Genomic DNA, 15,251 nt, shown 5'->3' on the forward strand with positions numbered 1-15,251 from the left:
ACAATAACAATGGTCCAAGAGAAGAGGATTTTCTCCGCATTTGCTGTCTTGGACATGATGGATAATTGTTTCGGATAAGGTCTGCCGCGCCAAGAAGTGGCAGTGGATGTTTTGGATGGTTTGCGGCATAGGTGGCCGTCTCCCGAAGTGGATGATCTGTGTGTGAGCTGTCTAAGTCTTTGACCTTGAGGAATTAATTGATTGCTTATTACTGCTACTATCGTATGCGTGCGTGGGTGCATTGAGGAGTGATGCGAGGGTTGATGGGTTGACCTGATTTAAGAAGAAGAAGAAGAAGAAGAGGAATACCAATGAAATGGATCTGATTTCCAGGAGTCGAGTTACAGGAGTTGGGGTTTCCAGAAATCGACATGAAGCGCACCACTTTATAAGAATATATATTAAAGGGGTGGAGATTAATTTGATGCTGGAATTCAGGGTTGTCTGCTTTTTTCCTTTTTCCTTTCTCCTCTCTCGCATTCTCGCTCTCGCGCTCTCTCTGTGGAAAATCGGGACCGAATTGGATTGTGAGGGATGGATCATTGGATGCCCCTCGTATTCGCCGGGTTGGACGGAAAGGGTCTTCTTCCTCCTCCCGGGTTTGGTTTGGCTGTCAGTTCGAGTGCTCCGTGGAAGAGTGGGAATGGGAATGGGAATGGGAGAAGAAGGGCAAAGATATTAATAGTTTCATCGCTCACTCCTTCACGGACAACGTGAACATGCCATGTAGGCACTGGGAAGGAATCATATCATGGCGGCCCCTAAAGTTCCAGCTGATACACTCCCATCCCCACATCCAGATCTCCCTTTTCCTCATTTGTCACATTTCGACCTCTGGAGATCTCAGCGCCACAGGACAAACCTATCAAAAGCAATATTTATCTTGCCTTGAATGAGTCCGCCAGGTCCATCATCTCCACTTGCTCCAATTGTCCTCGATGGCTCCACTGAACTCTAAAAGAACTATAACTAACGCCAAGAGCTACGGAGGTGCTCCTACAAGTAATGTAATGTAATGTAATGTAATGTAATGTAATGTAATGTGCGAGCAGTGGCTACAAAGTAGACAATCCCTCGCCCTCGAGGACCAAGGACTATACATTCGCACAACTGACGTTTCCTCTTCGACTGCAGCGCTCGTCACCAACATTCTTCAAGGGAAAAACACCTATGAAGAGTCGAAATCCTTGCCCTTACTTGTATCAATAGCTTGGAATCGTGATGAGGATACTATTGCTTCAAACCCTATTAACATTCATTTCACGCTGAACACGCGACACAACCTCTAACCCCCCCAAGTACCACCACTCGTTCTTTTCCAACTGCTGAATCTTCTGGTCGAGAGACCACGAAGTCGCATTTCGCATCATGTTGCGAATTCGCAGATACCGCGCTCTTCTTATTTTTGCCGTCTTCATAACTGCCATCCTCGTTCGATTTACACATATAAGGGATTGGGAAAGCTATACTACAGGAGGCCCTGTCGATATCCCCGACTCGAAATTTGCATCAGAGAAGGGAGAACCATACACATACGCACCAAATGGAGGACATCCCATTGCACCGGAAACTCTGAAAGAACAGCCAGAAGAGCCATTGAAGCCGGCAGAGGAAGAAATTAAACCGGCACCAAAAGCAGCCCAAAAGACACTCTCCACAACTAGCAGTACATCGACTACCTCGAACGTTATTGCGATTCAAACAATAGATACAACTGTGCCGAAATACACTCTTCCGGACAGGAAGCCACCAACCCAAGGAGTCTACGAGGATCCAGGCTTTGAAGATCTTCATCCAATTGCGCCTGATGGAAGACAGGACTTTCCTGCGTTCTCAGCAGCACCGACCACAATTCACTGGTCCAAGCAAGCAGAACACTTCCCGGTACCGACTGAAAGTATTATCAACCTGCCAACTGGTGTGCCAATTTCAATTCCCAGGATCCAACATGTTTTCAATGATGAGACAACGGACGCAAAAATCACTCGGGAGAAGAGGCAAAATAAAGTCAAGGAGGAATTCTTGAGGTCATGGAAAGGTTACAAGAAGTTTGCATGGGGTCACGATGAACTTTCCCCTGTATCAACTAAATTTCGAGATCCATTCTGCGGATGGGCAGCAACTTTGGTGGATGGTTTGGACACTTTATGGATTATGGGATTTCATGACGAATTCGAGGAGGCCGTTAAAGCTGTTGGAAAGATTGATTTCACCACCACGCCAAGGATGGAGATACCAGTATTTGAAACTACCATTCGATATCTCGGTGGTCTTCTAGCTGCATATGATGTGAGTGGAGGAAAATTTCAGGTTCTCTTGGATAAAGCTACGGAACTGGCGGAGATATTAATGGGCGCTTTTGATACCCCAAACAGGATGCCGGTACTCCACTATCGATGGAAACCAGTCTTTGCATCTCAACCCCATCGTGCCAGTTCGAGATCTAATTTGGCAGAACTGGGATCACTGTCTATGGAATTCACTCGTCTTGCTCAACTTACAGGGGAACAACGTTACTATGATGCTGTAGCTCGAGTCACCATCGCTCTGTCGGAATGGCAAGATCGTAACACGACTCATATTCCTGGAGTTTTCACAGAAGATGTCGATGCTTCAGGCTGTAATCGTACGGCCACCATGAAGAGAGAGAAGGAGAAATTAGAGGCTTCAATGGCAAAGGAAAACGCTGTTAGTAATTCGAAGACAACAACGCTCTTGGAAGAATCACCTGAAGGATACCAGCCACCTTCACCAGAGAACGTAAAGGAGCCCAAGCCAAAGAAGAACCCCACCTCCGAAGAAAAGATTTTGGAGATGCAAGTCCTTCCGGGTGAGCCTGGAAAGGCTCGTATTAAGGGCTGGGAGGAAGGAGGTGTGATGAAGAGAGATCTGGAAGAACCGGCATCGACTGGCTCGACTACGGTATCTTCACCGCCTGCGGCAGCAGAAGGTCTTCTTCCAGTGAGTAAAACTGGAAGCATTGGTCTTAGTCATAAGTTTGCGCCAGACCTCCCAATAGTTGGTGCATCGAGTGAGTGGGACTGCGTCAAGCAAGGGTTGGAGTCGTATACCATTCACGGTAGACAGAAGTTTTCGATGGGTGGTGGACAAGATTCCACGTATGAGTATTATCCAAAGGTACGTGTTGACTTTTACAAAATTCTTCTACATAACTAATACAATTACAGCAATACATGCTTTTGGGTGGTCTTGATGAAGTGTATAAAAAATTGTACATGAAGACCATCCCTGCCATACGGGAGCATATGCTCTTTCGACCAATGCTTCCAGGAAATGACGACATTCTTATCTCTGGAAAAGTCACGAGCAATGGCATACCGGAAGAAAATCTATTGATTCCAGAGATTACACATCTAACATGTTTCATTGGAGGTATGGTTGGAATGAGTGCGAAGATTTTCGGTATCGAAGGAGATCTCGAGATTGCAAAGAAACTTACAGATGGTTGCGTTTGGGCGTATGGTGCAACTCCATCGGGAATTATGCCCGAAGGATCAGAAGTTATTGCATGTGAGAGTGTTGAGAATTGCGCTTGGAACCAAACCCTCTATTATGAACGCTTAGACACTTCGGCAGCCTACAGAGATGCGAATCTTAAGGAGTATATCGAAAACAAGGAGAGACTTGATGCCGAAGCAGAGGAGATGAGTTTGAATCCCACCGACGCTGCACGTGAGCAGAACGCGTTGGCGAAAGCAGAGGCTGTTGGCGGACCTCAAGGATACGTTAGTCATAAAGATACTCCTTCTCTAGCAAAAGACTCAGCGGAGACAAAACCCGATGAAGCAAGTGCCTTTAAACCAAAGGATGAACCTGCATCGCTCACAAAACGCCAAACCGGTGCCGCTGATGGTCCCGAAAAGGAGGATATGTTCAAGCTGAAATCTGCAAACACAGAAAAGGAGCTAGAAAGTATGGCTGGAGGTCGTGAATTGGAAAAGGGCACCAAATCACAAAAACCACTTCCTGCAGAAACATTGCCAGATCCTTTACGCCCACTTTCTCACAAGGAATATGTTGAAAGTCGTATTAAGCAAGAATCACTACCACCTGGATTTACAAGTGTACATGCCAGGAAATACATTCTCAGGTAAATTGTCACCCAAATCATTGTTTGGATAAAATACTAACATTTATATCCAGACCCGAAGCCATTGAATCTGTCTGGTACATGTACCGTATCACGGGTGATAAGAGCTGGCAAGAGAAAGGTTGGAAGATGTTCGAAGCAGTCATCAAAGCAACATCCACTGAGTTTGGTCATTCAGCTATCGTTGATGTTACAGCTGAAGAAACGTATCAATTGGATGAGATGGAAAGTTTTTGGTTGGCGGAGACGCTTAAATATTTTTATCTACTTTTCTCGACGCCAGACGTTATCAGTCTTGATGAGTGGGTTTTGAATACGGAAGCACATCCTTTCAAGAGACCTACTGCCTAGGGAATGTTAAAAGTTGGCTATAGGATAGAGCATAGATATGCTTTTGGGTCATACAAAAATGGTTTGGCATTGGGAGTTTAGTGGGTCTGGTCTGGATTTCTGGGTGTGGATTTTTATTGTGTGGGCATGATGGGACCGCATCCACATTTTGTTTTGTACAATGATATGGACATGGTGAAAGGGGTACAGAATCAGTGTCGGTTACGTATGCGTATGCGCATGGATTGGAATGAAATTACATTCAGTATACATACCTACTTGGAGACGAGACTCTTGGGCGATTGTATGCAAGGACATATGAATCTCGAATGGCGTTTGGAGATCTTGATGGCGTGTTCATGGTTTTGGTCTTGTTTGGAGAGACGGGGAAGGGAAGGTGAGATGAGATGGGATGGGCTGGGAGGATATGAGTAGGAGAATGGGATGAAGAATGAGAATGGAATGAGAATGGAGCTTGGATAAGATGGGAAGGTAATACGCCTAGATGAGTAGGAAGATAGGTATAGACAGACAACCAACCAGCCAACCGATCAATCAATATTGTTATCCAAGTCGATTTGGAACCCCTTGCCAGAGAGATGGATGTGAATGAGAGAAAACACAAATCAATAGATATAAAGTAGACGAGTTGAAATCAAGCTTTGTGGAGATGGATTTTGGGTAGGTATATTAGAGGTGAGTTGGTGATGTTTGTGTTTATCCTTGTTAATGAGGAAGTTGAGGAAGATGAGGAAATGTCCAAATACTTTGGTTCACTATGATTGTTATCGTTCTTGATCATTATCATCTATGGGAAGCTAAGCACTTGTATAAGGAAGCACTAGCGCCTGTTAGCTAACACAGTCCAACGGTGCAAATCCTCTACAGGAGGATAACGAGGGTCTTTTTGATCCGTTTGCCGGAAACTACATCCGTGGATGGGGCATAAATAACCAGATGGGGAAAAACTCCATTATTCCAGGGTGGTCTCATACTGGGGGCAGTATCATGATAAAAGCTCGTGGATAAGTAAGTCAGATAAAATCTTGGATAATCTGATTTGATATTGACGGGTGCGTCTTAGCGGTTCTTCTTGTTGATTCGCTACAGACTTACCTTCTACCCATAAAGCCTCATTTGAGAGACCCTCATCAAAATGCAATCTATTTCTTCGAAGACAATCAAAATACCGGATATGAGAATCCTTGGTATCGGCATGTTCTGGTGGATCCGCTTAACTTGTGTCCGATGGAAACGAATCGCGAGTCTATGTTTGATTTTCTTACAGCAGCACACAAGGAATCTACCTAAGTATGAGTACTCGGAGAATCCTTTCTCAGAAACAGTCCATGCACGCAATTTCGTACGCGTAGCGTGGGGAGCCACGGTAGATCGTAGAAGTCGCGCCTCTCATCTCATGGAATCCAGAGGCCAGAAACTTGGCAGGTCGCTTGAGGCTATAAGACTCCATGACCGCAGGGGTTGTTGAAGGTTATCAAAGTCTAATCTCAGAAAGGATATGTGTGCAATACGTTAGAAAACATGTTGCGGGAATCATGCGGGCACTTCAGTACGATTTGGACTCTTCTCGTTTGAACAGCCGCAGGTGTCAGACATGGAAAGGCAGTAGCATAGAAGGGATGGAATAGGAAAGTAGCGTTTGGAGATTCCTGGAAACGGAGCTCGAGGTCGCCGAGGTGCAGATAAATCTACGCGTGGAGGAGCACGCTCAACGCCCTGCACTAAACGAGGCGTACGAAAATAGAGCTCAGAAATTTGAGACTATCAACTAAATGATGGCTGCTAATAGATAGGCACGAAGTACTGGTCGATTGACTAAAATTGCGACAGCTGTGGTTCCCTCAACGGTCGTGGCATCGATCTTCTCCATGCATGGGTGGAAACTTCGCGGCGGGTGAAAAAGTCTTTCCTATCTACTGGGCAATTTCTTTGCCAGTAACTTTTGCACTGCTTATTTGGGTTTTGCGTGAAGAAATTTCGAAAGCTTGGCCAAGGTTGATGGTTCGTAGAAGACTTATTGTTAAAGAACATGAGTCTGATGGCTCGGAATCCGAAACTAGCGATCGTGAATCAGACGGCACAAACGCAAAACGAAACTGGCGGAAGTTTCTGAGGAGAAGAAGCAGAGGGGCTAGAGCCGATGAGGAGAAAGGGATAGAGTCACATTCAATTGGAGAACGGTATTCTCAAACGGCAAGATTAGATTCGACTATTCCGGCCGGCAGCGGGCCCTTGGAAATGACAAGGCCAAATTCAATTTGATCGGAAAATGGTTCTTTTAAAACGGCGGCAAAGACGAGTTCAATTGCTGCGGAATAAGAATCTTCTATTGTCCCGAAAAATCTCGAGACGAAGAAAAGTCATCCCTTCTGGTATTATTAAGCAAAATTGACAAAGATTCAAAGTCATTCATTCTTTCAGGAGATGATCTCTTGTTAGTTCGGTGTATTTATGATTTTATAGTGCTTGATTGATCGATTGGCTGTTCTGCCGTTAAGAAGTTTCGCCAATCGTGTCAGGCATGGAGACAATGGAATGGATTTGTCTTGCTAAAAGAGAAGAAGGCTTTTTTTTATTTTTTTTTTTAGTTTCCTTTTTCTTCACATTCGCAATTGCATTTTAATCAATGAGCGCCTGATAGTTAATATATCGATACAATACAAGTCATGGAACCCGGAATTTAAAACTTGGGCTCACAATATTGTGACGTTTACTCGTCTACATTGTAAGGATAATCGCTCGCTCAATGTGCCTAGCTATTTTAAATACACCTCAAAAGTGACAACGCATGACGCAATCAGCAACTTGAACCTGATTCGATATTCCTGTAGATGGTTCATCCTCTTTGGCGTCCTCAGCTGATGATATGGGACATAGAGCATGGAAAGTTCTGTGTTAGGCTGGAATGATCATACACTGTCATGTGGTGCGAAGTGGGAACAGAATGAGGATGAGATTACTAGTATTTTTCCTGAATCTGGACATGAGTTGAGAGAACCCTTGAAGCCCAAGATCTCAACAGCTAGATCATGGGATAGCTTCTGAAGACTATATATAGCATTATGGTAGTAGCACTGGGGAGACCTTCTCGGTTATTAATTTAGGTCGACCGGATTTTTCTCCAAATCAAACCCCTTCGATATAACACAGAGACACATATAACTTGGCCTCAGAAGCCATCTCAGCCGATATCTCACAATCTAATGTCCCTTCTCATTTCCAAACCACAATACGAATACCCTTGCTCTCCTTCTTAGGATAGGGAACAAATCTATCAGCGACCATCTCAACATCCGTCTTATCTGTCTGATAGAGTTCCAATCAACCCTCGTCTCCTTTATCCTCTCTGCATCCAAATCTCCGCCAGAGAGATGCAAGCATCAAATACAATTCTGCATATGCAAGTTGAATACCAAGATATTGTCTTGAACCGTGAGAAAATGACATAAGATTGCGTTTTCGGCTTGGATCTTCGATGAAACGATCTAGGTTGCAGACGAGAGGGTTGTGGAATTTTTTTTTTTTTGCTTGAGGTGGATTAAGGGGGCTGTCATACCTACATTGGTCTAATTGGGTTATTGAGCTGTTAAATTTGTGAATTCTAATAACTCACACCTGCGGGAATAAGCCAGACTTTCTTTCCATCGTCGAATTTCATAATTTGGTCGGGTGCGTTCCTTGTTTGTCGATTGCTTGTGCCCATTGCTATTCGAAGAACTTCTTGGATTAGAGCACTTAGATATGGAAGCTGTTCCATGTCTTTGAGAATCGGTTCGGTTGAAGGATCTAGAAGAGTTGTCTTTAATTCGGCTCGTGGTCTAATCAGAACATTCGGATTGGACAACAGGTGGAAAGTTAACTTCTGGGAGAGATTTTTCTAAAAAAAAACGGTTAGATCATTTTGTGCGTTCTATAGCTACGTACGCTTAAATCCAACGAAGTTGTTTCCGTTCCAGAAATCGCCATATTTCGAGCCTCGTCAAGAAGTCTTGATCGTTGTTTTTCGATTTCGGGAAGTTTGCTAGCGTTTATTTCGTCGAACAATGTCTTGGCATTCTTTTCTTCTTGATGAGAAACTGCTCTAGCTCTACTGGCTTTATCTACATTGGTTAGCAGCTCCTGTAGGGCTTGGTAGAAGTTGCATTATGATTTGGTGGTACGTTTACATACCTGCTTGAACTCGACGAATTTGTTTCCCCCAGGGTTCATAATCTGGCGCGAGATCGTGGGAATGATATTGATCATAGGAATAAACCATGAGAGCTGCACCGCCAATGGACCAAATTTGTGAAAGCCATCCATCTAAGCTCAGTTAGAATGTAAGTTCGCTGCTCATGACTACCATCAACTTACCATATAATAAAATGCAGCATTGAAATTCGGCGCCCTAGTAAAGAGGTATCTTGAGTTTCACGTAGATGAGTTTCTTGAAGTAGCAAAAACAGTGATGTTTTACTTTGTTTGTTGGTATATTCAGTGTATATCTACCATTATTTGACAAAGTAGACTGGTGTTCCTCCTTTCAGCTATGATTGCACCAACAGCACGTCGCAGTGTTTTACATGCCAGATAGCCACTCTACGTGATCAGAAATTATACAGACGTTTTGAAGTTTTGGGAAATATCGGAATCCACATTTGGCAATCTTGTTACTCCGAGTAACATGTTACAAATATGTAACACGGGATTTATCAATTATACTGTGTATTTCGATTTCCTGTTACATAAGCTTAGACGTCCTCAAAGAGTCCTACTTAAATACCAAAGTCATCAAATTCCCCGCGGGTATCTACTACCAGTAGAATCGTTTCTCCAGTCTCATCAAGGTCAGTTGCAGAAATATCTCAATTGACACAAAGAAACCAATCACAATGGCGGAGAAATCTCTCGAACTTCTTGCTTCCTCGATAAAGCAGTTGGCATCCGAGGTGCAAGATGCTCATCATAGGGGCAGTGAGGATTCAGAGGCATTCGAAAAACTTATTGATGCATTGGATGATATGCGAGCAGATCTCGTAGGTCCTATGCAATGGCTTGGAACACTCTTCGCTCCTCCTGACTACGCAGCTCTTCAGACTGCCTTTCTCCACCATGTTTTTGAACACGTTCCAACTGATGGGAAAGATACTGCAAGCGCTTCGATTCATGTCAAAGATTTATCTGAATTGGTTGAAATCCCTGTATATATCCTTCTTCGTATCATGCGTCTTCTTGCTACCAACAAGATATTTCTCGAAATAGACAAATGTGTTTTCTGCCATACAACTTTGTCAGCAGGTATGGTAGATGCAATGGTTTCTGCTCGTCTAGGGAGTTTTTTCAATGATATTTTCAAGGCATCTTCGAGTCTTTCAGATGCTATTGATGCGGGAAAGAGAAGTGCTTGGGAAGTTAGATTTGGAATGCCTATGTACGAATATCTTGAGAAGATTCCCGAGTCTGACAGAGAGCTTATGGCTAAGTCAATGACTCTTTCTTCAACCAAGGAGATTGAAGATCTATCTATCATTTTTCTCCGGGAGAAATTCAACAAGATTGTGGATATTGGCGGTAGCGCCGGCCACTTTGCTGTTCATTTAGCAAAGGCATAAGCTTTCATTTCCTCTACCATTCGATCTGTGACTAAAAACAACATAGAAATTTTCGCATCTCCAAACCGTTAGCCAAGATCTTCCCAAAGTAACGGTTGACCAAATCAAACGTATTGCCCCCCTTTCCCCTACCGAGAAATCTCTCTACGACCGCGTCGAGTTCGAATCTCACGATTATTACACCTCTCAAACACGAACAGACGCGGATGCCTTCATTTTACGTCGCTGTCTCCATGATAATCCGGATGATGACTGTATTAACATGATCAAAGCCATCTTGCCCGGTCTTGAACATAATCCCAAAGCAAGATGACTCATTAACGAGAAATTGATGCCGGTTTGGAATAGCAGTGATACGAGATATAAGACTAAGATGTTGAGGAGAGAAGATATTGCTATGATGATTAGTGTGGGTGGGAAAGAGAGGTGATAAGAAGAGCACTTCACACATTCAAAAGTCAGAATTAAAAGTATATTCAAACTTACATTTGTAGGTAAAGATTGTAGCCAAATTTCAAAGAGCTGTTTGGTAATCCCATACATTCAATGAATTTCCAGGAATTTTATCATCCTCTTTCTTTGGTTTCCGTCTCATATCTGCAGATTCGTCCTGGGAAAATCCCCGGTGATACTGCATTTTGTGTTTGTGGCATCTGTAGATCAGAGTTACCAATAAATAGGAAGGCCGGAAATGGCATTACCCAATATGTGTTTCGTACGTCCTCTTGACAACAATCCAAAACAAATGTACAAATTTGCAGAAAAAATATACAATTGTTGGAAGTACGTGTTGAGCTAGTATTAGCTTGTGGAGCTAGTCCTTAACCTGGGGATCATCTGGCCATCTAGCCTACATACAGGGGCAACAGCCAAAAGCACTCATAATAATTTGCCGTTTGCTTTGTACACAACAATATTTTTGAAGAATCTAGGAGGGAGAAATTGCAGGCTTGTAAAGTGCTTTTGATGCTCGGAGTGGACTTTTATTCACACATCATGACCACCCCTCCCCTTGTTTCGCTTGCTTCTTATGCTGACACTTGGATATCTGAGATGATAAGGTACGGCACAGACTTCCGGGGCCGAAGTTCTACATGATGAGGCCCCACCGAGAACTAGTGAATGTAAGTGTTTAGGTAGTATTGTGTGCGTCAATGAATACTGTCAGAAGATATTCAATTGAATGGAGGCTATTATTGAGAAGAAAGGAGGAAGGAAAAAAAAGAAGAAAAAAAAAAAGAAGAGAAATTCTTAACTTTTTACAATTATTTTCAAAATCCGATTTCTGAAATGCTGAAAAATCCAAGCATCATCTAATCTATGATTTGACATTATTAGAAGTTAGAATATAATATCTCACGAAGGTAAAGTTCCATATGCCTCTTCAAAGTTGTCGGTTCTTGATATTTCTTCTAAATTAAGCTAACGAGGTTTACATACCGACTGTTGGTTCTTACTTAGATATTTAGACTATTGATTTAGTTTTCATTTATCTATAAAACCACCTGTAATCTCTGTTTATATCTCTTATCTTTTATTCTTTTAAGATCACTGTACTACCAAACATCACACTATCATCATGACTTCACACGCGATCAATGGAGCTGGAGCCCCTGTGCCTCAAGCGAAGACTCTTCTTGTACACATTGTTGACCATATGGCCAAAACAAAGCCACAAGCTCTATACGCCGAGTTCCCCACTTCGCCAGTGACCTATGATGAAGGTTTTCGCAGAGTTACCTATAAGGATTTCGCAAATGCTATTAATGGAGTTGCATGGTGCTTGCATGGCAATCTTGGGGCGGGGAAGGAGCTTGAAACTCTAGCCTATATTGGCCCCAATAATCTTATTTACCCTTCGCTAATCTTGGGAGCTGCTAAAGCTGGCTACAAGGTGAGAAGATTTACAGATAAATCTTGATCTCTGGCTGAAAACTTACCTATAGGTGCTTCTTCTATCGCCACGAAATAGTGTTGCTGCTCAACTTGATCTCATAAAGGCTACGAGATGTAGAACATTCATTACTTCTGGTCGACCATTGCCATCCGTGGCAGCGATTTTAGCTGCTGCCGGCTCTGCACTGCAAACATTAGAGATCCCAACGGTTGAAGATCTGTTGGCCACTCCCTCACAACACTATCCATATGACAAGACTTTCGATGAAGTATGCGATGAGCCGTTGGTCGTCATGCACACTTCTGGGTCAACTGGCTTTCCTAAACCCATCAGTTGGACGCATGGTTTTTGCGCAGCTTATGCAACGTCATTGTCATTAAGCCCTCCAGCAGGGTTCGAAAGTGTAGATAAAATGTACGAAGGAAATCGTATATTTGTTATGTTTCCTCCTTTTCATGTATGTACTTTTCCTTCTCACGACGAATCAAGTATAATGCCCACTAATACGCGAATTTAGGCCGCCTGCATCTTGCATGTGCTCGTTAATGGAATAACGTTCCAAAGTTCCGTGATCCTCCCATTGCAGGCTGCAATACCTTCAGCGCAGTCTCTGTCTGGAGCATTGAAAAATAACAAAATTGATGTTGCTTTTGTCGTGCCATCAATCTTGGAGGAAATTAGTAAGTCACCAGAGCTCTTAGGTTACATTTCTTCCAAGCTTGAGACTGTAGTGTACTCTGGAGGAGATCTACCTCTTGGTTGTGGCAACATAGTGGCATCTCGTGTGAAAGTCATCAATTTTTACGGAAGTACTGAAGGCGCAAGTCTTCCTTTGGTTTCTTTAACCGAAGATATGGCACGGGAAGACTGGAAATATCTTCATATACATCCCAACGCGGGTGTAGAATTTCGGCCCTATAACGACACAGTATACGAATTATTCATTGTCCGCGAGAAGAACTTTGAGAATCATCAGCCAATTTTCAAGACATTTCCTGATCTCCAAGAATACCAGACTCGCGATTTGTTTGTTCCTCACTCCTCGAAACCGAATCGCTGGAGTCACTATGGAAGATCTGATGATATCATCGTCCTGGTAAATGGAGAGAAAACATACCCTGTTCCTACCGAGCAACACATTCTGTCTAGTCACCATGAGATAAGCGGGGTGATAGTAGCCGGTTCTCAACGTTTTCAAACCTCGCTATTATTAGAAGTCACGAGTAAAGAGGAATTAACGCCCTCTCGTAAACTTACCATAGTGGAGGCTATATGGCCTTCGATCGAAAAGGCAAATACAACATGCCCAACGCATGCGCGAATAGCTAGATCTCATATCTTTTTCGTTCCTTCGGATCGTCCTATGATTAGAACACCCAAAGGGACCATTATGAGAGCAGCTAGCTTGGCGCAATACAACAAAGAGCTTGATGTACTCTATGAAACAGCTGATCAGACTTCCATCGAGTTCAGTACAGCTTCGATCCCACAACTGGATCTTCATGACTTCGGGAGTTTGATTTCATATCTGAAACGTACTATCTCGACGTTTACAAGCGTGACCTTTGACGACGAAGACAATTTTTTCATAAATGGTATGGATTCCTTGCAAGCTTTGCTGTTCGCACGAAACTTGAAGCGGGCTTTCAATCTTCCACAATTGGCCGTCAATGATATCTATTCAAATCCATCACTCATCTTGCTCGCCCGAGCTTTACAACATGCCTCGAGACAAGAACAGGATATGAGCCCGTCATTACTCGCTGAGACACGTGTGAAAAGGATTGAGCATTTAATTGCGGAATATTACAGCTTGATTGATCGAATTCCCAGCTCAGAACACAGTCCTGTTTCATTGTCTGGAACAAAAAGTGGAAGTATTCTTCTTACAGGCTCGACAGGTGGGCTAGGTTCTTATATCTTGCAAAGACTCTTGACTACCGCTACCACTGCGCATGTTTATTGCCTTAATCGATCCACTGACAGCAAATCATTGCAGATTGAAAGGAACAGGAGTCGAGACTTGCTTACAGAGTTTCCCAAAGACCGTGTTACATTTCTTTCTGCTGATCTTTCAAAGTCCAAGCTAGGGCTTGGGGATGAAGTCTACAATTATCTCCTGCAAAACGTTACGCAAATTATTCACAACGCTTGGCCAGTCAATTTTCATATCAATTTATCATCATATCATCCACATCTTCTGGGAGTTGTCAACTTGGCCAAATTTGCGAGTGAAGCTTCGAGGTCACCATCATTTTTGTACATTTCCTCAGTCAGTGCAGTATCCAATTTTACCTCTGTCAGCGATTCAGTCAACAGGATCCCAGAAACAATTATAAACGAGGCTTTGGCATCCGAGTCAATGGGTTATGGTGAGAGCAAATACATATCAGAAAGAATCTTGGACTACGCCAGCAAAAAAATTCAAGTCAAAGTAAACATTGCACGTGTTGGTCAGATAGCTGGTCCCATCCAAGGACCATCTGTATGGGGCCGGGATGAATGGTTTCCAAGCTTGATGATATCCTCTTCTTTTGTCGGTGCGGTGCCGAATTCCTTGGGATTGGATTTGGACAGGATTGATTGGATACCTGTCGATGCTCTATCCGAGATACTTCTCGAGCTTTGTCAATTTCCACAGCATGGTAAAGAGATTGACGGCGCAAAAGTGTTTAATTTAGTCAATCCACGCCAGGAAAAGTGGGGAAACTTTCTGGCAACAGTCATCGAAGTGCTCTCTTCATGCAACTCTGCTGGAAAGAGAATCGAGAAAATAAGTCTCAAGAGCTGGATTCAAAAGGTTGAAGATACAGTGGATCACCAGTCTCATCACAGAACGGTAGAGAGCAACGAAAAGGAAACATGTTTCAATCGCCTGGTAGAATTGAACCCGGCAATCAAATTAATTCATTTTTACAGAGCGGAAGAAAAAAGTAAGAAGGGTAAAGAGTGGGAGACTGAAAGGGCGCAGATGCAGAGCAAGAGGCTTCAGAACTTGGGGAAAGTAGAGAACATTTGGTTAGAAAAATGGATCAAGGCGTGGATGAACAACAATTTTACGAATTCGAACAAGAGTTCAGGTGCTGGAGAGTAATTCGTAAGATTTTCTATTGGTATCAACTTGCTTTATAAGTGTCAGGGCACTTTAGTCTTTTGTAGTTGTAATAGTTCTTGATAATTTCCATCTTTGATAAGCCATGTACTTATATAGGAAAGCGCTAGCGCCTCGCTAGCTAACCCTTTGTATAACCACATGATCGATATCTCGATATTTTCATATATGGCAGCGGTATTTGTATTG

At 43.1% G+C, this 15,251-nt stretch overlaps 5 protein-coding genes across 5 annotated transcripts; 3 read left to right on the forward strand and 2 right to left on the reverse strand.

Annotated features, from left to right (window-relative positions):
- Window positions 1-1,046: 1,046 nt before the first annotated feature.
- Window positions 1,047-5,012, forward strand: BCIN_15g00880 (hypothetical protein). The gene is made up of 3 exons (XM_001553609.2): window positions 1,047-3,138; window positions 3,189-4,111; window positions 4,165-5,012. The coding sequence occupies exons 1-3, from the start codon at window positions 1,369-1,371 to the stop codon at window positions 4,460-4,462; spliced, it is 2,991 nt and encodes a 996-aa protein (XP_001553659.2). The 5' UTR covers window positions 1,047-1,368; the 3' UTR covers window positions 4,463-5,012.
- A 2,655-nt stretch (window positions 5,013-7,667) lies between these two features.
- BCIN_15g00890 (hypothetical protein) lies at window positions 7,668-8,937 on the reverse strand. Its single transcript, XM_024697379.1, has 5 exons — window positions 8,816-8,937; window positions 8,633-8,764; window positions 8,387-8,581; window positions 8,076-8,339; window positions 7,668-8,028 (listed from the first exon to the last, which is right to left on the reverse strand). Exons 1-5 carry the CDS (start codon window positions 8,816-8,818, stop codon window positions 7,948-7,950), a joined length of 675 nt encoding a protein of 224 aa, XP_024553194.1. The 5' UTR covers window positions 8,819-8,937; the 3' UTR covers window positions 7,668-7,947.
- Window positions 8,938-9,118: 181 nt separating this feature from the next.
- BCIN_15g00900 (hypothetical protein) lies at window positions 9,119-10,139 on the forward strand. The gene has a single exon (XM_001553613.2). It carries the CDS (start codon window positions 9,334-9,336, stop codon window positions 10,051-10,053), a length of 720 nt encoding a protein of 239 aa, XP_001553663.1. The 5' UTR covers window positions 9,119-9,333; the 3' UTR covers window positions 10,054-10,139.
- Window positions 10,140-10,208: 69 nt separating this feature from the next.
- BCIN_15g00910 (hypothetical protein) lies at window positions 10,209-10,778 on the reverse strand. Its single transcript, XM_024697380.1, has 2 exons — window positions 10,540-10,778; window positions 10,209-10,448 (listed from the first exon to the last, which is right to left on the reverse strand). Exons 1-2 carry the CDS (start codon window positions 10,590-10,592, stop codon window positions 10,271-10,273), a joined length of 231 nt encoding a protein of 76 aa, XP_024553195.1. The 5' UTR covers window positions 10,593-10,778; the 3' UTR covers window positions 10,209-10,270.
- An 821-nt stretch (window positions 10,779-11,599) lies between these two features.
- Window positions 11,600-15,148, forward strand: BCIN_15g00920 (hypothetical protein). Its single transcript, XM_001553615.2, has 3 exons — window positions 11,600-11,947; window positions 12,000-12,407; window positions 12,468-15,148. Exons 1-3 carry the CDS (start codon window positions 11,633-11,635, stop codon window positions 15,042-15,044), a joined length of 3,300 nt encoding a protein of 1,099 aa, XP_001553665.1. The 5' UTR covers window positions 11,600-11,632; the 3' UTR covers window positions 15,045-15,148.
- Window positions 15,149-15,251: the final 103 nt, after the last annotated feature.

This window comes from Botrytis cinerea, chromosome 15 (genome assembly GCF_000143535.2).
Source record: "Botrytis cinerea B05.10 chromosome 15, complete sequence".
Taxonomy (NCBI): Eukaryota; Fungi; Ascomycota; class Leotiomycetes; order Helotiales; family Sclerotiniaceae; genus Botrytis; species Botrytis cinerea.